Below are 25,022 nucleotides of genomic sequence, written 5' to 3' on the forward strand. Positions count from 1 at the left end.
TTGTGTTGTTGTGTTTTCTGCAATAGCTTGATGTGGGGCGTTTTGCTATGTAGTGTGTTGTTTAGATTGCATCGCCGTGCGTGTTGTTTGTTTAGATGAGCTTGTATGATCTATCGTTGGTCGGCGGTTTCTGTCATCTTACTGTTTTCGTTGGTTGGTAGCAAAAGGTTGATGAGCGTGTTACGTTTGTTTGCTCTGTCATCGTGAATTTTATTGGGTGTTTTGCGTTTGACCGTTTCTGGTCGGTAACACTGCTGCTTTTTGGGTTGTCTTCTGCAAGAGCTTGTGGCGTTTCAAGCGTTAAGCTGGGATGTATTCTGTCTTGTTTTGATCCAGATCTCGTGTCTTTGTTGCATCCTAGGACACCGTGTTTGTGGTACGAACGCGAAACCTTTCGTGTTCAATCGATCGGCGCGTGTTGGTTGAATGTCACCACCAAGAGGATTGGGCGTTGAAATGATCGTAGTTGCACTGTTGTGATGTTTTATGTTTTTTCTTTTTTTGCGGAATGCGAGGTCGTGTGTTGCTGTTTCATCGTCGTGTCTTTTTTTTGGTACGTCGAATGATTTGGTTGGCGCCCTCGAGACGATGCTGCTGCTCGCTCGCTTTGCCCTGGGCGCTCTTGTGGTGGTGAAACTAGATATGGCAACAGTGGCACGCCACGAGAACACGAAGAAATGACACGAATGCTAAAAGATGATGATGATGCGGATGAAAAAGAAACTCTGTGTGTGCAGTCGTTGTTTGTTGTTCGAAATAAAAAAATAAAGATGTACGTATATATACAACGTGTGTTTGTTTTTTGATTAGTATGAAAAAGATGTATCGATGCAAACGATCGGTGCAGGGACGGCGTCGTTCGTCGGCTTCAAAGCGATTGCGGCCGCGTAGGCGGTTGCCGCCACTCGCCCACTGCTCTCTTTTGTCATCTCCAAAGACATTACCCATCCAAAATTCGTCGGCGATAGCCTCGACAGCGTGCCGAAGAATTTTGTCCTGGCTTATTCACGAGCTCGTCAACTGGTGGGACGCATCGCCAGGAGCCGATTTCCCTGCTCGCCCATGGTGGCTTACGGCGGACTCGACGAGCAGTGGCAAGCTGATCTGTTGGAAGAACTTCGGCTCAAGTGGGGACTGGGTCGTACCAAATTTTTGTTGGTGGTCCTGGACGTGTTTAGTCCACAGGCCATGGCCCAAGTGATGGCTTCCAAGAGTGGGATCAACGTCACGGGTGTGTTTCGTCGCATCGTCAAAGCGCGAGGTCAGGCGCCTGCCAAGTTGCAGACCAATCAAAAGCGCGAATTTTTTAACACCACGTTTCAAAATTATTGTCGAGAGCGCGGCATTTGCCATTTTTTTGTCAACGGCGTCATGAAGGCGGCCATGGTCGAACGTTTTAATCGCACCCTTCAAGAAGGTCTGGCAGTGCTTAAACGACACGAACCATGCTTGAGTCTTCAAAAAGCCTTGGTGCGATTCTTGAAAGCCTACAATGCCAGACCACACCGCAGACTCGGAGGACTGGCACCCCGGGAGATCACGCTGGCCAATACCCGCGATTTCTTCGCATTCAAAATTGCTTGTTGCAAGATTTGGCTGTTCACAGTTGGCACCGACGTACTCCTTTTAAATTTCGAGTCGGCGATTCGCAAGACTTTGGCTCAAGACAAAAGATACAAGATGCAAACGGTGGAGTATTACGATCATCCCATGGGACACCGTGAAACCATCCCACTCTAAACCATGAGCGACGGCAGCGGTAGCAGCAACGGCGGCGACGACTCGGACGACGATGAGTTTTTTCATGCCTCTCGCAAAGTCGTCAAACTTGACGGCGACGGCCACGAATTCAGCGTTGAATTGTTTTCACACGACGAACGCGCGCAAAAGCCTTCACTCCCAAGCAGACGACCCTCGTCAATTTCGCAGCATGCGGGCAGCCTTTCGCACTCGACTTCCCATCCCCCTCAAACTCCAGGGACCTTGGCAAGTTCGTGTGGCTCGCGCTTGTTTTCGCAATGCTCGTTCCTGCGCCTATCGGTTACGTTTTCTCGACCAACGCGGCGTCCTCGTCTATGAGCACGATTTACGTCGAGCTCACTTCGAGACACTGCACTAAGTGAACGAGGAAACGGCTGTGACCTTGGTTCGACGCGACGAGTATTCAAATCGTGAAGATTTGCCGGAGGAAAGCGTCATGGGCGGTGTCTGGCTTTATTTTTCCAGCACGGATAGATTTCACATGAACTGCATCCAGGGGTTTACGCTGCCAGCTTTTCCCACTGCCTGGCATGATCGTGAATTTTTGGACGCGCAGTGGTTGTGGAAGCATTTGACGGATCAATGGCTCTTGGGACAAATGAACGCTTGGGAAATGCAAGTCAATACCTCGCGTGTCCAGGACAACAGGTTTTTGCCTTATGCCTTTTTTGATCTCACCAATCAGTCATTGATGGATTGGATCCTGCGTTTCCCCAAAGCGACGAGGCGAATTACGGAGGGAATCCCCATCAAACCAACATCGCTTGTTGGACCGCCACACCCAGTGTTCCCTTGGCGTACACGACCGATGCCGATGGAAAGGTAACGGCTTTTACCTTGCAAAAGCGGCCCCAGGCCAGTGCCGGTACTACCAATTACTTGTGGTTCACCCTCAGTGATAAGATGGTGCAGCTCTTGAATGTCGCGGGGTTTGTCAATTCCAATTTGAGTAACGTCGCTTTGCACCGAATGCGTTTCGATGAAACCAAAGCGGTCTTGTGGATGTGCACGGGAGTTTCCCTGACACTACCCACAGATGAAATGGTATATGAAATGAATCACATATGAACTGCGGATATGAAATCAAGTGAAGCTATGATCTTCGCAGTTATGAGCGCAATTTTTGCAATTGCGTAGAGAAGCCTAAAAAATTCAGGACTTCAACGGGGTTTGAACCCGTGACCTCGCGATTCCGGTGCGACGCTCTAACCAACTGAGCTATGAAGCCACTGACGTTGGGAGCTGGTCATTTGTGGGTTCTAATGGTCCCATGAGGAATGAATCAATGATGAAATGGTATATGAAATGAATCATATATGAACTGCGGATATGAAATCAAGTGAAGCTATGATCTTCGCAGTTATGAGCCCAATTTTTGCAATTGCGTAGAGAAGCCTGAAAAATTTTCATATCCGCAGTTCATATATGATTCATTTCATATACCATTTCATCATTGATTCATTCCTCACGGGACCATTAGAACCCACAAATGACCAGCTCCCAACGTCAGTGGCTTCATAGCTCAGTTGGTTAGAGCGTCGCACCGGAATCGCGAGATCACGGGTTCAAACCCCGTTGAAGTCCTGAATTTTTCAGGCTTCTCTACGCAATTGCAAAAATTGCGCTCATAACTGCGAAGATCATAGCTTCACTTGATTTCATATCCGCAGTTCATATATGATTCATTTCATATACCATTTCATCATTGATTCATTTCTCACGGGACCATTAGAACCCACAAATGACCAGCTCCCAACGTCAGTGGCTTCATAGCTCAGTTGGTTAGAGTGTCGCATCGGAATTGCGAGGTCACGGGTTCAAACCCTGTTGAAGTCCTGAATTTTTCAGGCTTCTCTACGCAATTGCAAAAATTGCGCTCATAACTGCGAAGATCATAGCTTCACTTGATTTCATATCCGCGGTTCATATATGATTCATTTCATATACCATTTCATCATTGATTCATTTCTCACGGGACCATTAGAACCCACAAATGACCAGCTCCCAACTTCAGTGGCTTCGTAGCTCAGTTGGTTAGAGTGTCGCATCGGAATTGCGAGGTCACGGGTTCAAACCCCGTTGAAGTCCTGAATTTTTCAGGCTTCTCTACGCAATTGCAAAAATTGCACTCATAACTGCGAAGATCATAGCTTCACTTGATTTCATATCCGCAGTTCATATATGATTCATTTCATATACCATTTCATCATTGATTCATTCCTCACGGGACCATTAGAACCCACAAATGACCAGCTCCCAACTTCAGTGGCTTCATAGCTCAGTTGGTTAGAGCGTCGCACTGGAATCGCGAGGTCACGGGTTCAAACCCCGTTGAAGTCCTGAATTTTTCATTCTTCTCTACGCAATTGCAAAAATTGCGCTCATAACTGCGAAGATCATAGCTTCACTTGACTACCCACAGAGTCGGATTGGGAATCCACAGTACCCGTTAAACGTCCTCTCCTGATTTTTACCGACGAGGGTCTGGTCGACTTGCTGACGGTGGGTGCACCCGAATACATACTTTCCAGTTACGCTGCCAACGGGGTGGGGAAGTGTTGGAAGCTGAGGTGTTTAATCTCGAAACCACACCTCATTATGGATGTTCGGGCATCGACTCTGGGATGGATTCAATCGAGCTACTGACGTGCGATAAGAAATGCTTTTGCATAAAGCGCGCATCGATGCTCTCTTTACAGATGGATGGCCTGCTTACATGACGTTCGAACGTTTGCCAGACGAATTGACGTCGGGTGGTTTGGTCTTTGACACGGCCGGTGGCAATTCCATGGTGTTCCAGGCCGATGCTAACGGAAACAAGGACGGCTATACCGTCAAGTTGCCTTATCACAACCCTTTGGTGCTACAGTGCTTTGGTGTTTGATGCTGCAATCGTTGGCTCGAGTCTTGAACATGAACGAATTTCAATGCATCAACTCAACTTGTGTGTTAACACCTGGCCTCTACGATCCCGACCGAGTGGTGTTCATCGTGCAAGGAAACGGGACGCACGTCAAATTTCCTCGACACAGCGATCCCGATCTGCCCAATTTGCTTGTCATGCGTCATCGAGGTTTGATTCGAGCCGCTGGCCGTTTTGCCCACCCCACCATAGATGCTTCAACCGGCGACCTCCATGTCGACCTGATGCACACTGGTTGTAGTTTTTCCACGGCCAAGTTTGATTTGTGCGACGATCGGTCCACGCTCCGTTTGGAAAAGGTCACTCGACTAGAGATGAAGTCCGATGTCTTGAAGTCGTTTTGGTATGGTCCCTAGGCCGTATCTGGTCACTTGCCTTGAAACTGGCCTGCTTTCGCTACGAGGCCTCACAAAAAGATTGGCAGAACGAAGTGAGTTTCACTTTGGACACATTGTCTTTGCATAGCAGCAAGGCGCTCATCGACTACGAAGGGGACAACGGGCTTGTCGCCTTGACCGTGCAGCTGCACAGCATTCGATCTCCGTACGACACACCGGATTTTTGGACCGGGTTCACCTACATGGCCTTGGAGTTTCAACAACGGTTGAGTCAAGCGCCCATCAACAAAGCAGACGACGATTTGGAAATTGCTTGACGAGATGACCGGCGTCGTCGTTCCCAAACGCTCTCTGAATCCCAATCTGGTGTGACCCAACGCGGTGGCTCTGCCGGAAATCACCACTTCGTTTGAAGGTCAGATTGAACTGGATTTGAAAAATTACAATCTGACCTTTGCCGGCAACGATTGCATGTGCCTGGATCGTCTGGTGTTGCGCACGGCCAATTTGACCAATGTGGACGGCTCCATGCGGATTCGAGCCAGTTGGCAGTAGTCGGGGAGCAGCAGTCTGCCCACCGCCATGGGTTCCCGGATTCAGTTTGCCTCCACCCAACGCCTGCAGGACTTGACCGATGCTCTGAGCGAACAATCTTTGAAAGTGACACGAACCACCAACCACGGTCGTCTGACCGATCGATCGAGTTTCCCGTCTGCAAGATTGCCAGCCTGGAAAAGTTGGCCACCGCGCGCAATTTCATGCTGGATTACTTGGGGGTGTAAGTGCGAGAAACACCCGAAAAGACCTTGGAATTGCATGTGGAAGCCGATTCGCCAGTCGAACGGCTCGAATGGACGTGGCCCATCGCCCAATGTTTGCGTTTGTTGCGACACGACAAGTTGATGCCGCTCTTGCTGCAAGTGCGTCACACGGGCGAGATGATGTGGACCACCGGTGATTTGGGCGACAATTTGAAATTGCGTCTGACGTGCGTCGACACTTTCAAGGACGTGACGATCTGGTTGCCTTTTTTCAAGACCGGTTTGTGTGGAGTCTGGTGTCTTCCAACTCATTTCAGATGTTGGTGGTGGGGCTGAACAAGATGAAACGCACCTTTACTGGCATCGAACTCAGCGAGAGTTTGACTAATGTGCCGGTGGATCCGTCCCAGGTGCAAGTGGATTTCAACCTTCAGTTTGCCAGTTGGAAGCGATTGCAAGCGGGACGGCATTCTCAATTTATCTTGGACGATCACGACACGAGTGGTCGTCCCTTAAATTAATGTGACGTTGACTCTGATCTTGAAATTTCAAAAAAGAGCACTCTTTTAAGCTCTTTTTATAAATACCAACGGATCACTACCGGTTTGTTAGTTTTTTAAGGTGTAGCTGTGTGTGCGTGTGTGTGTGTGTGGTGACATCATCATCATCATCATAATCACGCCTCTCCTTCAGCAACCATCAGTTTTTAAAACGTCCTCCACCGTCAGGATGTTTTTTTCCCCTTGGGCAATTGGGAATGGGCACTGGTTATGCTGGAGGTCTCAATCCCAATCAAATGGGAGACGGTGGCTATGCTCGAGGGTTCAATCCCAATCAAGGTGGAGGCGGCGGCGGACAACGACGATGATTACGACGACCATGATAGAGGTGGTGCTCTAACCAAAGGGCAGATGCTTCGTGAATTTGCGCACGATGAAGACGCATTGCCCTTGACCACAATGCAAAAATGGTTTTGTCTAAGAGCTCAAGCAGCCAACGACACAGGAGCCATGGCGGCTGCTACTGCTGCTGCTCGGCCCTGGCGAGGTCCCCGACAAAAACGGCGACGACGTCCACAGACATGGCACAAATTGGCCTCGGGATGGATTTTGCACGACAAAAACAAGGGCAAACGGCGAAAGCGCGACCAGGCCAAATTGGCTCGTTGGGGCAATTGATTGGCCGTCAAAGCCCTTGCCGAAAAAGGACCTCTCTACGATGTCGTCATGGGCGATTACGCTTAATTGGCTCAAGCTTTGAGACTCTTGAGCCCTTTGAAAAAACTGGTGGCAGACGGAGGTCAACGAGGTGGCAATGCCGTGGCCATGATGGCGACTTCCGTGGCAGCACCCATTGCCCTGCAAATGCTTCAACCGGTATTGGGAAACCTGGGATTGGGTGGTGGTGGTGGTGGTGGTGCTTAAACAGTGCTGTAAGTGCCCTCGTTGCTTTTTATTTTTTTGGCTCTTGTTTCACGATGGATGACCGCTGTTTTTCTGTATAAGAAACGACCAAACACACTCAAAAAAACCAAAAGTCGTTGCCATGCCTGCCGTCAGGCAGACCTCGTCTTTGCCCCAGGGACCGCTTGACAAATCTCGACTATGGGATCCGTATCACCATCGTCAGAGGCTGTGACATTATGCCCGACAGGTTTCTTCGACAACGATGATGACAACTCAACACGGTGGCAATCCGTTTGTGTGACTGGTGGGTCAATACCTGCCCATGGAGGTGGTGGGTGACATGGCTGATCGAGTGGCTTCCAAATGGTTGCCGCCCTGTCTGGGAGGTCAAGGTAGTGGTGGAATTTTGGGTTACAGCGATAAACAAGTCCGTTGCGTGCTTCGACCTTACAAATCCCGATGGGGACGAGGTTATCAGGAGCCTGGATCCAACGATCCCGAATGGTTGGAATTTCAAGCTTTTAGAAGACGACAACGACTTGAACACCGACTCAAACAACAACAACAACAACAATGAGGTGGTGGTCGTCGTAGTCCCCACGATCGCGAACTGTTGCAAGTTCACCAAAGACGACGATTGCAACGATGACGACGACAACAACGACACGTTGGCAATCTAGGAGCGTTGATTTTGGCCGGCAAAGCCTTGAGCACCGGACTGGGTATGCCACCCTGGCTGTGCGCTTTGGACATGGTTGCCAAAGGCACGTTGACCACCGGAGATCCTTTGAAAACATTGGGTCAATTGACTCGAATGTCGGTGGGTGGGCCACCTCCAGTCTTGCGCTAGGTAGTGGCCAAAGTGGCCTCGAAAAAACAAAATCAAAAAGGAGGAAAACTAAATTCGACTCGAATTTATCAACAGAGGGCCAACCTCTTAGCCAAACGTGCTGCCCAGACTTGTGCCAAGAAAGTACGAGGCCTCAAGATGGTGGGAGTGACCCTGGGGGCTGCTTTGGGTACGGCCGCCGCGTCATACGAAGTTGCTCGTCTGGCCGCTCAACGACGATAAAAGAAAAAGCAACAAAGAGGGGGGTTTTTGCGAGGTGGCAGTTTCGGGGAGTTGGCAGCTCTAGGGGGTGTCTTGGCTGGAAGTTTGGGCACCAGCCTTTTGGCGTATGTCAAGCATATGGAGGAACGCAAATGACATCAAGGAGATGCGGCGCTTGGGGCGACTCGAGTTTTACGAGCACATTTTAAAGAACAACAAGGAGGTCGAGGAGGCATGGATTTAAAAACGTTTCGATTTTCGCGACCCATGTGTCAAGAAATCTCACACAATCGAGCCGTGCAAGGAGCACTGCACCAACATCAAATCGTCGACCAACAAGTGCAAGGGGAACATTTGGTGCAGGGCACCAAAACCGTGGCCAAACTAGCCAGCAACGTGGGTGAGATGGTATTACCCACCATGGCCAAGACCGTCTTGCTGCTGGCAGTGGCACGTGTAGGTGCTTACAAACTCGTGCAAAAGACTGGTCAAAAGTTCAAGCAAAAACTATCGACAACAAAAAGAGGGAGTGCTCATCGTAAATTTACGTACATGGTGGATCCCGATCCCGCTTACGTGGCTCACAAATATCGCCATCGCAAACTGAAAAAAGGCGCAGCGATGACTCTAGGTGCCGCGCTGGGTGCTGCTGCTGCTTCGTACGCAACTAGTCAAACGATGGAGAGAATGACCGTCGCCGTCGCAAAAAGGAGGTAGTTGGAAGAGTTGTTTGGGTCTGCAATTCGTGCAGTCCATGGGTTGGAAAAATGTATTGCTAGCCGGCGCGTCCAAAGGGCCTTTGGGCAAATTGACTCTAGGTATAGGCAAGAGAGTGATCAAATCGACGGTAAAGTCCACCGCGAAAAAAGTGGGCAAAGTGGCCGTTCCTACCCTGGCTGGAGTGGGTGGTGTGACTTTGGCCTAGAAGAAAAAAAAAGAACCACCATCGTCACAGACAGGGGGTAGTGGCAGTGGCAACGGACCTGATCCCACTTAGTTGGCTCAGGGCGACTCGCTGCTGCCACCCTCTTGGCACGTTCACACGGGCATGTGGCCAAGAGTTGGCCGCTGGTGAACCTGAGAACCCGAACCAGATTAACAACTAAATCGCAGAGGGGAGCGCAGGAGGCGTTTGTTTCGACGCCATGCGGCTGCTCGAGATGGTTTTGCTAGGGCGGCAGGCAGTGAAGCTTTACCTCCGTCATGTCCACCGCTGGCCCAACTGCAACCGTTACCAGACGATTTTAATTTGATCGGTGAACCATGCAATAGCGTGCAAGATTTGGTGGACGCCAGCCATCTGCACACGCACCGCATGCCCACCAACGTGACACGATGGCATCACGGGTATTGGAACCGAGGATCTTTTCGACTCAATCAACGCAGTTAAGGTCTCATGCCAAATTTGTGTCCCACCCCTTATCTGGTCAAGAGTACCTTGCGTCGTGTGGGCGAGGTCTCCAAGTGGAGACATGGCTCGTGCTTATCTAAAAGCCGTGGTCGAAGGAGTCGGCAAAAAAGCTTTAAAGTATGGAGCACCTCAGGCCGGAGCAGCCCCTGGCTATGCCTTGCTGCATAACAAGAAAAAAAGAAAATGACAAAGTGGTGGTGGCGATTTGGTGCAAGCCGTCCAAGACGGCAGAGATTGGTGGCAAAAGGGCGCCACCTATGCAATAACCACTGCCACCATGGCCGCAGTGGCCGCCTTGCTGAGGCTGCATTCAACAAAATGCCCATGGATACGGGCTACCACCCGTTTCCATCAACCCTCCTTTTGGTGAAGAATTGCGACCGGCCAATTGGTTTCGAGAAATGCGTCTTGGCAGGTGGCCCATGCGAGGCGGCAGTCGACCCAACCGAAAGAAGAGCCAAAAAGGTGGTTTCTTGAGTAGCATGGTGGCGCACAATCCTCAAGGTTTTGAACGCAAGATGGAAAACACGGCCAAAACTTGGTTGGCCTTGACGCACTGTGTGCTGTTGGGTGCCAGAGAGGCTCCAAAATTTTGACATCAAATGAAGCAAAAAGGAGGAGGAGGAGGCACCACCAGCCATTTGGGTGGGGTCATGACGAGAACGTTGCAAAGGCGACGTGGCTGGCAGTACCACCGTAGTTTGCTGGGTCAAACAGCCAAGACGGCGGCCGTTTTGGCTGCACTCCACGCCGGTGCAGCTGCCGGTGCCTATGGTCTGCACAAACTTTTGAAACCCCACGTCCGACGTCTACCCCAATTTCACACGTTGGCCAAAAAAGGAATAAAATGGCGGTTCGTGATCCTTGAGGTTTTGAACGTAAAATAAACTCGAAATTGGTTGGCACTGACGGCCGGGGTGTTGTCAGGTGCCAGAGAGGCTCAAAAATCTCGACGTCAATTCCAACCAAAAGGTGGTAGATGACAGTTGCCGGGATGGTAAACTGTTCTTGGCCCCGTACTTCAACAAAAGGAATGAGGTCTGGCAACGCGAGAAAAAAGTGTTAAAAGTTTTGGCACCAATGGCTGCTGTGGGTTTAGGTGCGTACGGTCTGAAAAAACATTTGACAAAAAAGGAAAAAATCACAGAGGCGGTGTCGACAGTCTGTTGGGCGACTAGGCAAATCCCAACGCCAACCTGCGCTATACGGACAAACGTGACAGAGACCCGAAAATCAACAACGCGATCGCCAAGAACTCTTCGACCGCCATTTTAAACTGGTCAAGACGGCTCAAGATCACTTGCGTCAAGCCTGGCGTCAAGGTTGATGTAACCCAGCTTTGCACACCAGTTCGTCACAGACTAGTAGTACCATCGGACCTAGCGGCAGTGACAGCAAAGGCGAAAATGACGACGACAAACAGGTGGCCTGCATCGTGGCCAGTAACCCATTCAAACATGCCGTGAAAACTGCCAAACCCATCCAGGCAGGTGGCATCTGGTTTTTGCCGAGCCAGTTGTGGAGATCATCGCACAGAGTGGGTCCCATCTCTTTTACCGAATACGTCAACGAGTAGAGTAAGTGATCCAAAATGCCGTTTATCAACCAAAGACTGCCGATGTTGACAGCAGCAGCAGCTGCTGTACTACCATCTGGACAACAACTCCTACCTGAAGACGATTCACCCTCATCAGCCACCACCCACTGCCACGACGGACCCGGCAGGGCCACCGAAGACAGAAAAAGTGATGACCACCGAAGGAGGAGAGGTGTGTCGAGAACTGACCACCACAAAAAACAAGGTGACCAAATCAAAAAAGAAAAAAAAAAGCGACCGGCAATCTCAAAGAACGTCAAAAACAAGTGCAAAAACGTTTAGCCTTGCAAAAAAACGGGCCATTCGTCAACGGAACACTTGAACGACTTGGAAACGTATTTAAATGCCATGAACATTCCCGTCTCTTATCAACAACAACAACAACAACAACATGACCAACCCGACGACGGCAACGACCGGCACGACGATGACATGGACGACCATGACGACGTGGATGATCCAAATGATATTGATGATGATGATGATGACGACGACATTGTCCCCTCTCCACGCAAAAGAAAAATATTTTTTTGGAAGGGGAGGGCAACGCAATCCTTCCTTCCTTCCTTGTTGACGGATTTGTACACTCAAAATTGGTTGGCTCGAGACAGGCCAAGCCTAACCGACGATCGACAGGAAAGTGCATCGATTGCCCATTGGCGAGGAAGACGCGAATGGCATCGACAGGCTCTTCAACTCTTGGAACGACCTCAGCGTCCAACCTGGCCGTCACTGCGCTTGTCTTCAAGTATCGTTCATTACAACCAGGACGACATTTTGGCCCGTTATAAAAACAAAAGACACTGAGCAGACCTGACACATCCAGACCGCCGAGCGCCATTCGACTATGAAGACGACGACGACGATTCCACTGAAGCTCTGGGAAGCCATCTTCACGACTTGTTTGGCAAGTAGATATAACCGAGAGAAAAAATGCAACGCGTCAGTTTGAGCATCAAGCTATTGCCCGACGACTATCGCATGTTGCCAGATCAGTATTTGAGCGAAGATGCGGTGGGTGGTCCCACGGCCCACACTCACTTGCAGCACGCGGTCAATCTGCGCCACAGGAGACGATTCGATGCAGACCAAGCTCAATTTGGCATGGCTGTCATCGAAGAAAACGAGTTGCGTGGCAAGGGAACCTTGCAAATGGAAAAACTCAACATGCTGAACAACGGCTTTGAAAGGATTCGGATCAAGATCAGAGGGGTGGGCATTTTTAAGGAAGGTTCCATAGATTTGCACGACACCACCAAAACCAATCTCATGATGTAGCAGACACAGATGGACTACTGGGGCAAAAAGACCAATCCCAAGCGTCACAACGGTTGTGTGCAAGACCCAAGTTAATGCCTGCCGGTCAAAAGTGGGCCTGGATCTCGTTAGGACCCTAATTTTGATGGTGGCGACCAGTACATCGAGACACTCGATGGACAAGTCGACATCACTGTCCGGGGCAATGCCACCAAGAAGAAACTCCGTCTCATGGTCTGGTGCACGCAACCTTACGTGTATCACTTGCAAAATGCTGTGGAAAACGACTGGAGCAGTCCCGATCGGCCGTTCAAGCTCAGCATGCACAGCAAGTACCCCCAGTGTTACAATGCCAAAGGTGGTCCTGTGGTTTGAAGACACACATGCAAACGCAGCATGCCCTTGCGCGCGTGAATGTGATGCAACCCCCCAAAAAAATTTTAATAAATAATTTAAAAAACCTCTCTGAGCAACTCTGTCAGCAGCAGCAGCAAGTAATAAAAAGGCTTCACGCACGATTGTGTTTTATTGTTTTTTGTTTATCTGGGAGGAAAACTACGATGCACGACACACAACAATTGCAGCAAGCCTTGCAACAAGATCCTCATCTGCCGGATTTTGCGTCGAGACAAGTGGGCGTTTGTGGCCAACACGGATCCCATCGTCAAACCAGGCCAGCATTGGGTGGCGCCATTAAGAAATCGTGGCAAGGTCCCTGTTACTTTTTCAATTCATACGGGTGATGTCCCAAGTTCTACCAACCGCGACTGTGGGTGCCACTGGAACGCCACTGCCGCATTAATGCCAGACTATCAACAAGATTGGAGCACGGTGTGCGGTGATTATGCGTTATTTTTTCTTCGCCTGTTTGCGCAGACGCTGGGCGAACCGCGTTTCGAACGACTGGACAAATACCTAGACGAAGACGACCATTGGAACAACGATTATTTTGTCAAAGTACACGTCCACTCGAGGTATCCGCGCATTTTAAACGTGGAAAAACATCGCCCCATCGGCGGGTTGAGCAGCAGCGGCATGGTGGCCGAAGTCTTGGGTCAAAAATGGCGGTGTCACAGACAAGCCGGTGGTCGCGAACCACGACGACGACGACGAGTTAGAAGACCTGAGCTGACTACGTGAGACGACTGTACTGAGCGCCCATCCATCCCAGACGTTTACGTTAGGACGACGGCGATGACAATGGCAACAACCAAAACGCCGAGCCACAGCAAAAGACCCAGCCACCTTCGGCACCTGGCTTGGCTCATCACTAATAAAGACGTGGAATGCGTCGTGTGAATTAGGGAACGTTGGCAACAACAAAAACAGGCGGCTCAGACGGGAAGAGGCATGTTGGCATGTTAACGAGTCACCTGATGGCTGTAACCAGCCGAGTCGTGGACGATCCCACTCAAGCCATTCAAACACTGGACATGTAGGTAGAAGATGTGGCAGCCATCAAGGCCCAAGTCACGGGGCAATCGACGAGCCTTAATGCATTCAATCTGTACAGTGCCATTTTACATTACCTGCTCAACCGCTACAGTCGAGAATTGCAAATGGCTCTGTACCTGCAATTTTAACAACTGGTTATGACGCATGACACGGCCTTGAGTTTCTTGCAAGGAGTGGTTCCCCTCAAAGTCAAAGCCGACGCCGAAGAATCGCCTGTTCCACCACTCCATTAGCGCCCGACACCAAGATGCCGCTGCAGCCACTGCTGCCACCCGACACATTGAGCGGAGTGGTGCTGCAACCATAGCCGCAACCACCAGCACCTCCAGCAGTGACCTCTCCCGTATCAGGAGACCTTGGTTTCTGGCCTAATGACAACGGGTGCTTTTCCACTCGAAGTGATGTCCTGGGAGGTAGCAGCTGCGAGAATGGCCACCGAACCTCCTGTGACGCCGTTCAAAGAAGGTTTGGACGCATTGAGAAGTTGACCCAAGGACATCGGTGCAGTGGCAGTGGTGGCCCTGGGCGTTTGCAAGGGATTCAAGGATATGACGGAAATCCATCGCCAAGCCATGTTAAACTACATGGAAAAGATGGCCAGACTGGGAAGAAAGGTGTTCGATTGGGTGACTCGAGGAGATTTTTATGAAGAACACGCCCGACAATTGGTGGCGTTTGCCATAGCCGACACGACCACTTTGGCCCAGTTGACGATGGAACTGGACAAAGTGATGGCCGTGGAAACTCTGGACCGCCTGCAAATGTACGTGCGCTCGCGTTTGAACAATCTTCAGCTGATCGTACCACCCAAAATACATGACATGGCGGACACCTTGCTAAAATTAGCCAATCAAAAGGGAGAGTATGACAGAATAAGCCTTGGACGAGCCACGCGAGAAACAACGGCCTTGGTGGGTGCGCAACTTAATGGTGGAATTGGATCCCGGACGTCTCAACCCTCACAACATCGTGGAGTTGATGGGTCAGTGGTATGGGGTATGGTCTAACCTCGTTAATGGATTATCTGATCCGAGGCATGTTGCAGGGTCTGGTGTGGTTGTTGCAGACGGTGACGTCACTTTTGCTCGACAATTCGTTGAAAAAAAAAATCACCAAACCCCAGTTACAGTTCATCCGTCAATTCGAAGGCGACTTAAAAAAGGACATTGCCAAGCAGGTCAATTGTCGAGACCAGACTCCCAGTCAAGCCCTTTGGGAGCAAATGCTCAAAGCGGTGGGTCCCGAAAGGGAAGAAGAACAACAGGAGCAGGAAGAAGTGGAAGACGAAGAAGGGGCCTCATCTAAATGGACTCCCAGCCAGACCTCTTTGGAATTGGTGGCAGTGTATGCAAGGAGCAACAAAGCCGAAACGCTCTTGCGACAAGGATCAGTGCAAGAACTGCACGACACCAAAACCGTTGTTCAAAAACGATCCACCATTGCACTTTAAAGTATCTACAGGTGGTCAGTCAAACGACCGTTCAATGCCTGGACAAAAATCTCAAGCTGGCCTTGGCCTGAAGAATCAAGGACCAAAATGCTCTGCCGTTTTGCAAACCCCAACTGACCATTTGGGAAAGAGTCCAGCTCCAAGTCAATCTTCCCCACCCTGTCCAATACTTTTAAGACTGGGAAATTTGTGTATTACTGGATCTCCTATTCATACGGTCGCAAACAATTGATGCGCCTCATCGCCGAGGGCACGTACGACCACTTGGATCACTTAGTATGCGAGATACAAATAATCATAAACGACGCAGATTCGATTGAAGTCATCCACCACGTAAAACAGAATGAGTGGTTTAAAAAATTTGGATAACGTTTACTGGCCGAAATAGAAGCGAAAAGACGAGTGGCTTTAAAGGAGCATAACCCCAACAACAACAATAATGACAAACAAGAATTGTAACTGCTGCCGTGTTTTTTAATAAAAAAGTTAAAAACACTGGTAAAGTTGTTGTGCCTTGGCAAAGAATCGTTCAAAATCGCGTTGAAACCCCAACTGCATCCAATGCGCATGTAGTTTTCGCTTCCCGTCTCGCTCTCGAGCCAAAACCCACGAAAACTTGACCATAAACTCCTCTTTAAAATGTCGATGAGCCGAAGTGACGTAGGCCAGCAACACCGTCTTTTTGGGATCGTCTTCTTCTAGGGCGGCCGTCCAATTGACCGCCTGGCGATTGGTGTGTTTGGCCACCTATGACAGCCAAGGTGGCAGTCAAAGCAAGAGGAGTGCCCTTTTTCTTTGGGTGGGTGTTTTTTGGTCCGCGTACTTAAACGAGCGGTGGTTTGAGTGCTTTTCGACTCCACCGCAGCGGCCACCACATAACCTTTGTCTTCTAACGTCACAGTGGCAGCTGCGGAAGCAGAATTGGCAAAAGGCGATAAAAACTCATCATCGTTGTGGTGGCTCCCAGTGTCCGTGGTAGGCACGTCGGATGCAAAAAGTTGCAAAAAGGTATCGGCGTCAATTTCCACCGCCACCCCCGTCAGGGTTGCCGCTTTGACGAGCATCAGCGGCAGCCTCAGTGAAAACAACAGCGCCAGGTTCTTCCAAAGCGACAGCAGCAAGGAGATTAAAAACTTGATTGGATTGCCAAAACAAGGTTTGCAAGAGTCGCGTTTGAAAATCGATTTTTTTCAATGAAATCCAACCACAAAACGGTTTCATCGTCGTCATCGTCGTCCATGTTGTCGTCGTCCTGCTGCTGCTGCTGGTCGTTGACTTTTTTGTTGAGATGGTCGTTGTGCAATGGAGACCCGTCCAAATGGGTCTCAGTCTTTATGTCGGCAGGGGCGACGTCCACGTCCACGTTCGACGAAAAACAAGACTCAATGGGTTAAAAAAAAAGAAACCGGCCGCAATCAAGGGCCATGATATTTGCCACTGTCCAAATGCGACCACCGTCCCCTGCATAAAAAGCCACCACACGCCGTGTGTGCGTGTGAGTCGTTCAAGATGGGCAGTGCTTCTTTTTATAGCGACTGGTTGAGCGATCTCAAAAAACAAGTCATGGGTAGCGAGGACGACGAAAAAAGCAGCAGCAGCAACAACGACAACGGCAGTGGTGATGGCCATGATAGTTTCCAACCGTTTGCGTTGCAGCCGCCACAACAACAGCCTCCTCTGCTGCAGAGCAACACAGTGCCAAAAGTAACGTGTCCGTTGTGTCACAGAGCCATGGGCGAGTGTTACAATGCAGAAGAGGACAAACTTCAAATGTGGTGTCAAGCCGGTTGTTGACTCCCGTGGACCAGCGATTGCAAAGAAGCGGCCAAAATGTTCTCAAGCCGCAGTGAGCGTGCTGCCCAAGTTCAAGATCAACGACAAAAACGAATTGGCACAGGGCATGGGACCTCTACGTTGTGTGGTTCATGATTTCACGTGCCAACTCACATGGTACCGATATTGCCACATTAGCGACTGGTAAAAGATAAGCGAAGATCAACACGCCAAAGCCAAACGGTCCATGCACCACCGCTTTTTTTGCACGTGTGGTTAAAAGCCGAAAAAGGGCGGAGGCATCCGTTGCAATTTCGTCATGTTGGCAGACGCAACGGGAAATCATGCTAAAATCTTGGAACAAAATTACCTGCAACTAGTCCAACAGATCAACAACAGCAGAGAAAAGAAGGAACAAGCCTTCTCGGGCGAATATGCACGCCACATGCAAAACTTTCAAACTCTTGCGTCAGTGAAAAGAACGAGCCGAACAACAACGCCTCAAACGTCAACATCCAACCAAGATGGACGGCAGAACAAAGGAGTTGACAACGAGGCCAAATGATCTGACGACGACAACGATGAGGGCCACGAGGCTGATGAGTCCAAACCAAAAAAATAGAAAGTGCCACGATGATGACGAACGCCGTTGCTACTGCAGCAGCAGCAGAAGCAGCAGCAACAGCGACCGTCAATAGGTCCTCTGGAGCGACGGACATGCTGCCGGCCAAAATGTGCAAGGCCAAACACGGCAACGGGTTTTAAATAAAACATGAAAAATTGCAAGTGTATGTGTGAGCGTTTTCTTTCTTTAAACAAAACACACACCCTTAGCCAAAAGTCGTCTTTTGGTGGTCGAGTGACAAAGGCTGAGTTGAGGTTGATGACTCGCCATTTCGTACTGCCGATAAGAGTGTTGATGATCGGACAATACCAGAGTAAATCGCCAAAAAGGCCCACACCACCGTTTTAAAGTCGGATTCGATGCACATCGATTAAAAAAACTCCACGGGGTCAAAGTCGGCCAAATCGTCAATAAGCAACGACCAACTTTGGACGTGCATCAACAAAGCCGAACAAAAATGCAATCACCGCACGAACATTTGCAAACCCACTAGCACCTCGACAACGGGCGTGCGACAGTAGTGATATTCGTCGTCTTCAAACTCGTCGCTGTCGTCATCAGCCTGGTCGGAGTTGGAGTTCGAGGACGAAGAGCCCGAGCTGTACGACAAAAAAGAACACAAATCCAAAAAACAAAACCGTCGAACATGGTAAAAAATTTGGGAGGTAGACAAAGGAGTGTCGGTGGGGCCAAAAGAGGGTGGTGGTGGGGAAATGTACGAAACCAAATTGCTGACTTGACACTCGAGAAAGGGATGACCAGGATGAAAAACGGGCTCTTTCAAACTCCACCAGGTACTAACTCCATCCGACTTAAGACAATTGACAGACACACCCAATCATCCAAAATTAATTTCGTTCGACAACAAACTTGTTCAAAACGGGGCACCAATCGTGACAGCTGGGAAAAGTCTCGTACTTGACACGTAGCACAGAATCTGACACCGCCGCAAAGGTTGTCTGTTTTTTTCCGGCCGGCACAGCAAAAACGGCTGATCGTCGCTGAGCGGACGTGTGTGTAAGGCTTCAGAGTGGCAAGGTTTCATTGACTGGTGCCACACGGAATGCAAACGCTGATGTTATTGCTGTCAACACCGATTTACCGACGGAAGAGAGCTGGCTCGCCACTTGAACGACACAAGCGTGCTCCGAGGCAATCCCATGCACTGGACGTGCCAAGAAGGCTGTTACCGGAACGATAGCCGCTGCGATCGCAGACGACATTGCTGTTGGCTGTTTCCTTCCCTTTGTCCGTTTCGAAGTGCTGCAAATCCACTACGTGATCTGGAGAGAATGCCGTCGGACCTTTCCGTGTTGGGAGGAGTGGTGTCTGCAAAAGTGGGCCACCCGTTTTTCAAATTTGCACGTAATTAGTGGCATGCGGTCTTGCCACCTGCACACAGAGTCAATCAATAGAGTGACGTTTAAAACAAACCTCGTTTGCTTTTTTTTGCGTTCGAGCCCGCCGCATGATGGCAGCTGACTGGCGGTGGACCCGGGTGCCTGCGCTTGAGCCCGTGACGGCGGGTGCGGCGAGGTTGAGGTAAGCAGTTGTGCCCCAGAATTCCCATACGATTTTTTTCACTTCATTTAAGTGTCACTGAAATGTTTCTCAATGTGATTGGTTGATTCACGTCACGTGACTAAAAGCTCCCTCAGATATAGGGCCCCTATAATACTGTGATTTTTAAGGACTAGACAGAGACTTCAGGGCCCAGTTGTTCAAAAGGTGGATAACGTTATCCACTGGATAAATCACTATCCATCGGATAGCGCAACTGGTTTCGCTATGACTTATCCACTGGGTAGTGATTTATCCAGCGGATAGCGCTATCCACTGTTTGGACAATTGGACTTGCAGGACTTGTGTTAGTTTAAGGGGAAATCTGGAACTACTTATTGCACAGACCCTTGCCTGTTTCAGATGTTTAAAATGACAACTCTAAATTGTTAAATTCAATTGTTATTCTTGATGGCCAGTCCTGCCTGAAGTGCTGGAAAGATTTTTGTCCAGTTGCAGCCATTGACTATTAACTTACCTTCTGTATGGACTGGACAACTGTTATGTTCACTGGTTTTTGTCTAATGGATTGCCTTGATATCTCTGTGTAATAAGGTCCAATATTCCCTTGACTGAGTGCACAAATGGAGGGTGGGACAGTGGAGTGTGAAGGGGAAGATATTCAGAAACCAACCTGCTATCGCAAGCCAAAACCGACTCGAAATTACCAGTCTTGAATTAACAATTAAAAGCTCTGTATTGCGCGATAATTATATTTCTCAACCGAGTTATCCACTCTGTAAGAAGGACTTGCTGCACCGGAATTCTCTGTCTCAGGCTGTGAAGACAATGAGATCCCCCAGAGGAAGCTTCCGTTCGGTCTAACGAAAAAAGACAAACTTGGGAGTAGCGTTGAATGGGCAAAATTTTTAATACGCACTACAGGTGAACACACACAAGTTACAAAAAGAGATTCAGATTAAGCACTTTAAACGAACACATACAAATGAAGTAGATTCCCGCCCGGCTCTGCAAACTGGAAATATGTTAATGGCGCTTCCTTTTCAAACTGGATGCCAATCGACTTAGGTGTGCCTCGCTCACCGGATAAACGTATAATGCAATCCGACAAACAGTACATATTCTGACCAAGAGAGGTCGTATCCGTAATTTTAACAAATGACCTCGTTACACAGAGCTATGGGTCCTCCGGGGGTAGAAAAAAACCACCATCCAAAGACAATTGAGTCCCTCCCAGGAAGGAAAGTTCGACTTGGAAATCAGGGTGTAACATCCCTTGTAGCAAACACCACGGAAACGCATTATTAGAGGAAATACTCCTCAACAAAACTGGAGAATTTGCACACAAACAAAGGACAGACACTCTGAAAGCTGGTAAGAGGCTATGTGTCTCACATGTCCCCCTAGCGTTACCGCAGCCATACCCAAAGCACTCTCGAATTAATGTCTGTAATGTGTAACGCAGACGATCCACGAGAACTTTCCGAATACCTGGAGTCCGATAACATATTGCAATGAGCACTGCCAAGGAAAATCAAACGTCATAAATATTATGGCTAAAGATCCAGTGTAAATATAAGTCAGTGGAGTTTCAAGACTCCACTGCAAATACACTCTTGCTAACAAAAGAATGTTTAGCATCCAAAAATAAGGTCACATTAAACTTCCGATGAAAATTGTAAAAACTAACTTTACTCCTTCATATTCTGAATGGTCTTGAGGGCCTTGGAGTCGTGTCTGCTTAATTAATGTGCTCAGCAGGAGGATGACAACAAATCAATGATGTGATGGTTTATTCTTTTACAAGTTGGGACTTAACTGGAATAAGGAATCATCAAGAGTTGGGATCTTAAATTTGTAATCACATGATTCGAGTGCAATTTGAAATAAATCAAGTGTTTTCAAAGACGAACAAGGAACCAGTGCAATTTGTCCTTATTTATTCCAAACTGCACGAGAAAAAACAGGTGATTACTGATTTATAATAGGCAAAAAAATATCAAGAAAGCCTGTCGTAACGCACCCAAAAATTGCGCCATCCAGGGCTATCATGTGATTGGCTATCTGGGGCTTTCTTTGACCATTGACCAATTAGAATGCCTGCTTTATTACGTCTTTCTGCATTACTCTGAGCCAATCAGAAAGGAGAATTTTTTCATGTAAAATATTAGAAGTTATTACCATTATCATTTGACGTTGTTCTTTATTTCTCAAACGTACCAAACTTTTTAAAGTCTTAAGGCTGGTTTTTATAAGCAATACGAGCATAAGCAACATGCGATGACGCAATCACTTGTCTTAAATTAGTGCCTTTTGTCCTCATAAAGCGTATCATAATCCAGATGCAACTGAGTTTGCTTTTGTAGCTTGGGCTTATGCCAGCGTCGTGCAATCATACTAGAGGTACTGTTTTGCGAATGTTCTGAGTAACTTGGCTTTCTTGGATTGTTCTGTGTGCTGAAGAAGTTCAGACGAATTGAAAATATTGAGTTCCGGTTGACTTATGGCTTGCACCTGCAACATAACAGCAATTAAACCACTTATTTGACACTAACAAGGAGAGCATCGTTTTCCAACTATAGTTTTGAGGAACTGCCATGAATGAAAGAAGATACAACATAACTCACCGTGAGCAGCTTCTTCTCACTTTGTCCACGCTTAGTGTGAGTGTCTGGTTTGAGTCGAGTTAAGGAAATAACAAGTTAACAGAATTTCAGGCAGATACTTGAAACACATACATGGTATCCATTTCAGCGATCTGTAAAATGTTTTGCATATGAAGTTCCAAAAAAGCTCTTATTTTCTCAAAACAGCAATGTGATTATCCTTACATTGACTGCTAGATGCTTGGTTGAGAAGGAAGCACTGAAATGAAGAGTTGTAGGGTCCGCCACCCACCCAGGGTACCTTTCTTCAAGGCCAACAATCATCATAACAAGCCTGCCCTCAATAGGCCATTTCCGAGTTGATGTCTGCCTCCTTTTCAAAGCGAGTCCAAGTTTTTGTTATGAAAATAATTTAGTTTTCATTCAGATGTCCGCAGTTCATATATGATCCATTTCATATATCATTTCATCATTGATTCATTTCTCATGGGAACATAAGAACCCAAAAATGACCAGCTCCCAATGTCAGTGGCTTCATAGCTCAGTTGGTTAGAGCGTCGTACCGGTATCGCTAGGTCACTGGTTCAAACCCCGTTGAAGTCCTGAATTTTTCAGGCTTCTTTACGCAATTGTAAAAATTGCGTTCATAACTGCAAAGATCATAGCTTCACTTGATTTCAAATCTGCAGTTCAAATATGATCCATTTCATATATCATTTCATTAAAGTAGAACTAATTACCATCACAAAAACTTTGCACTTAGACTCGCTTTGAAGAGGAGGCAGACATGAACTTGGAAATGGCCTCTTGAATCTGGAGAGGAAAAATGCTTGATTTCCCTGCTTGATTGGCGGACTATTACCGACCACGATTCAAAGGATACATGCCAAATATTCCAGCAGTGTGATGTCCCAAAAGAATGTATAATAGAAATCCATTGCATCAGAACTATTTGAATAAAGAGAACAAGAAATCGGAAAAACGTAAAAAGTCCCGCGCAAATGGACGGACCAATGTTGGCCCTGCACGGACTCGCTTAAGAACCTGGGGCCCGTTTCTCGAAAGTCTTGGGCCATTTTCGGGTCTTTGCATCTCAAGAACGGAAACTTAAGTCATTTTCTTTTTGATCTTTTTGAAAAGATCGGCTTTGCAGTTAGCAGTTTCACAAATAGCTTTTATGCCCGAAAGGTTTTCGGGACTTTCGAGAAACGGGCCCCTGCACTGGCAAATCCTGTGAATGTATAAATGAACCAGATGGCGCAAGATGATTCTGTCATATCAACTACCAAACAGGGCGGAGTTTTCTGAAGCAGGATTAACTGAATAAAATGGATTCAGCCAATGATGATGTTGACAAGAACAAGTACGAAAGAAAATAGTAAGTAAGAACAATGGCTATGCATGCTTTGCGTACACTTCATATCAATCAACTATTTCCTAGATATTTAGAAAACAATTTCCTTGACGAATGACTCGGAATAACAAGAAAAAACTCTAATTAAAATAGTTGTCATTCTGGCTTATGCTCCACGCTACCATTAGAAAATATAGGCCTTAATTGGAACAAAAGCTTAAGGTGGAGCTCACTCTCGATGACAAAATAGGCACCTTAAGATCTACGACAGGGACGTTGATGAAAACGTCACCTCCATCTCGTTCAGGTTGTACATATGTGGGCGAAGATTCCTAAAAATTAATCGGTAAGAGCGCTTTCTGAGTGAAAAAAAGAGAATGAAAGATTCTCTGTTGCATAGCTCCCGTTGCCGTCAAGACTTCAAATATGGTGATTTCACGTCGCGGTTATGCAGAGTACCGCAAAAATGTCCTTAACTGTGTGCTGCACGTGCAGCAGTAAACACTTAATGACTGGTCCTGAGGGAAACAGTTAATTTTGTTTCCCGAGAATCTCAATGTTTCCCCGAGGCGCAGCCGAGGGAAACATTGAAATTCGAGGGAAACAAAATTAATTGTTTCCCGAAGAACCAGTGATTAAGTGATTTTTTAAATAGCACAAAAAGAAAAACCTGCAAAGGCAACAGCAACAGCGGTTGTCGGGCAACATTTGCGGGTAACAGTGCACTGTTACCCTCTAAAGTCATAGATTTTGTAATGTTGCCTGCTCAAGCCCGCTCAGAGACTTTTGGCGGGAAACAGTTTTATTGTTAGATGTCATGTGACTTCAAAGTAACCAATGAGAGGGCACGCTGTTGGGGGAGAAATTTCAGCTATATAATAAGATAACTTATGCTCTTTTAACTAATGATAACATTGTTTTGTGGCGTGGTCACCGAAGGCCCACCTTCAACTGACAGGCTTTTCGACCATTTGTTTTTGTTATGGAAATTCGCATTGCTATCGTAGAGGTCTGATTGGATGAATTTCAGCTATGGCGGGATTTTCATACATGAAAATTGTTCCACGGCACACAATACCTGTTGGTTGAAGGTGGGCCTTTATGGTCCCTGATGAGACGTCATTACCTTGCTGACGAAGCTTGTTGCAGTGCTTTAAATGCTGTGGAATAATCCTTCACTTCCATGCACTGACACAGTAAAGCTGCCTGTGCACAAAGATTAAAGTAATTATTGACTTTGAGGATTCCTAGAGGATAGTGGAGTGTTCAGTGAGAGAGCGCCAAGCATAGACTCTCATAATAACACACTTTTCAATAAAATTCACAGGGAATTTGCTTTTTGAGACACTGTTTGGTATGTTCACAACACCATCTTTTATTTTCATAGGATTCAACAGTGGCATGACATTTGTTCCGAAAAAAGAAATAGTGCCACATGATTTGTTTCGTTTCACTAAACCAAAGAATGCGGTTGCAAGTCATACATACCAGAGGGGACAAAACACCTTTTTTCAAACACTACCTTCACTTTGGCAAGACCTACATTGTTTCTTTAGGTCAGATATCACCAGCGACACAAACATAATCACAAACATGATTTGCTAATTAACGCATTTGTCTTGACAAAGGGTACCACTGATCTAAATACTACTGAGTTTTGCCGATGTTACTTGACGTGCAATCAAACAATCTATCTTTGGTGGTTAATACTATTTCAAGTGGAGTTCAGTACA

The 25,022-nt window shown here is 47.7% G+C and overlaps 2 protein-coding genes and 2 non-coding genes across 5 annotated transcripts in view; 3 read left to right on the forward strand and 1 right to left on the reverse strand.

Annotated features, from left to right (window-relative positions):
* The first annotated feature begins 1,062 nt into the window (after nt 1-1,062).
* Nucleotides 1,063-1,740, forward strand: LOC138008551 (uncharacterized). The gene has a single exon (XM_068855874.1). The coding sequence runs from the start codon at nt 1,063-1,065 to the stop codon at nt 1,738-1,740; it is 678 nt and encodes a 225-aa protein (XP_068711975.1).
* A 2,036-nt stretch (nt 1,741-3,776) lies between these two features.
* Nucleotides 3,777-3,849, forward strand: Trnas-gga (transfer RNA serine (anticodon GGA)). Its single transcript has one exon. It is a non-coding gene; the product is annotated as a tRNA-Ser (tRNA).
* A 179-nt stretch (nt 3,850-4,028) lies between these two features.
* Nucleotides 4,029-4,101, forward strand: Trnas-gga (transfer RNA serine (anticodon GGA)). Its single transcript has one exon. It is a non-coding gene; the product is annotated as a tRNA-Ser (tRNA).
* Nucleotides 4,102-21,510: 17,409 nt separating this feature from the next.
* LOC138001338 (integrator complex subunit 8-like) overlaps nt 21,511-25,022 on the reverse strand; it is a 46,780-nt gene continuing 43,268 nt past the window's right edge. The window contains exons 28-31 of one of the 2 annotated variants that reach the window (XM_068848007.1): nt 24,416-24,495; nt 22,819-22,883; nt 21,957-22,000; nt 21,511-21,843 (exon numbers count right to left, since the gene is read on the reverse strand). In XM_068848007.1, coding sequence (XP_068704108.1) covers nt 21,727-21,843; nt 21,957-22,000; nt 22,819-22,883; nt 24,416-24,495 — 306 coding nt within the window. In that variant the 3' untranslated portion in view covers nt 21,511-21,726. Of the gene's footprint in view, nt 21,844-21,956; nt 22,001-22,818; nt 22,884-24,367; nt 24,496-25,022 lie in introns of both variants that reach the window. The other variant, XR_011123217.1, reaches the window with a different exon arrangement.

This window comes from Montipora foliosa, chromosome 1 (genome assembly GCF_036669935.1).
Source record: "Montipora foliosa isolate CH-2021 chromosome 1, ASM3666993v2, whole genome shotgun sequence".
In the NCBI taxonomy this organism is placed as follows: Eukaryota; Metazoa; Cnidaria; class Anthozoa; order Scleractinia; family Acroporidae; genus Montipora; species Montipora foliosa.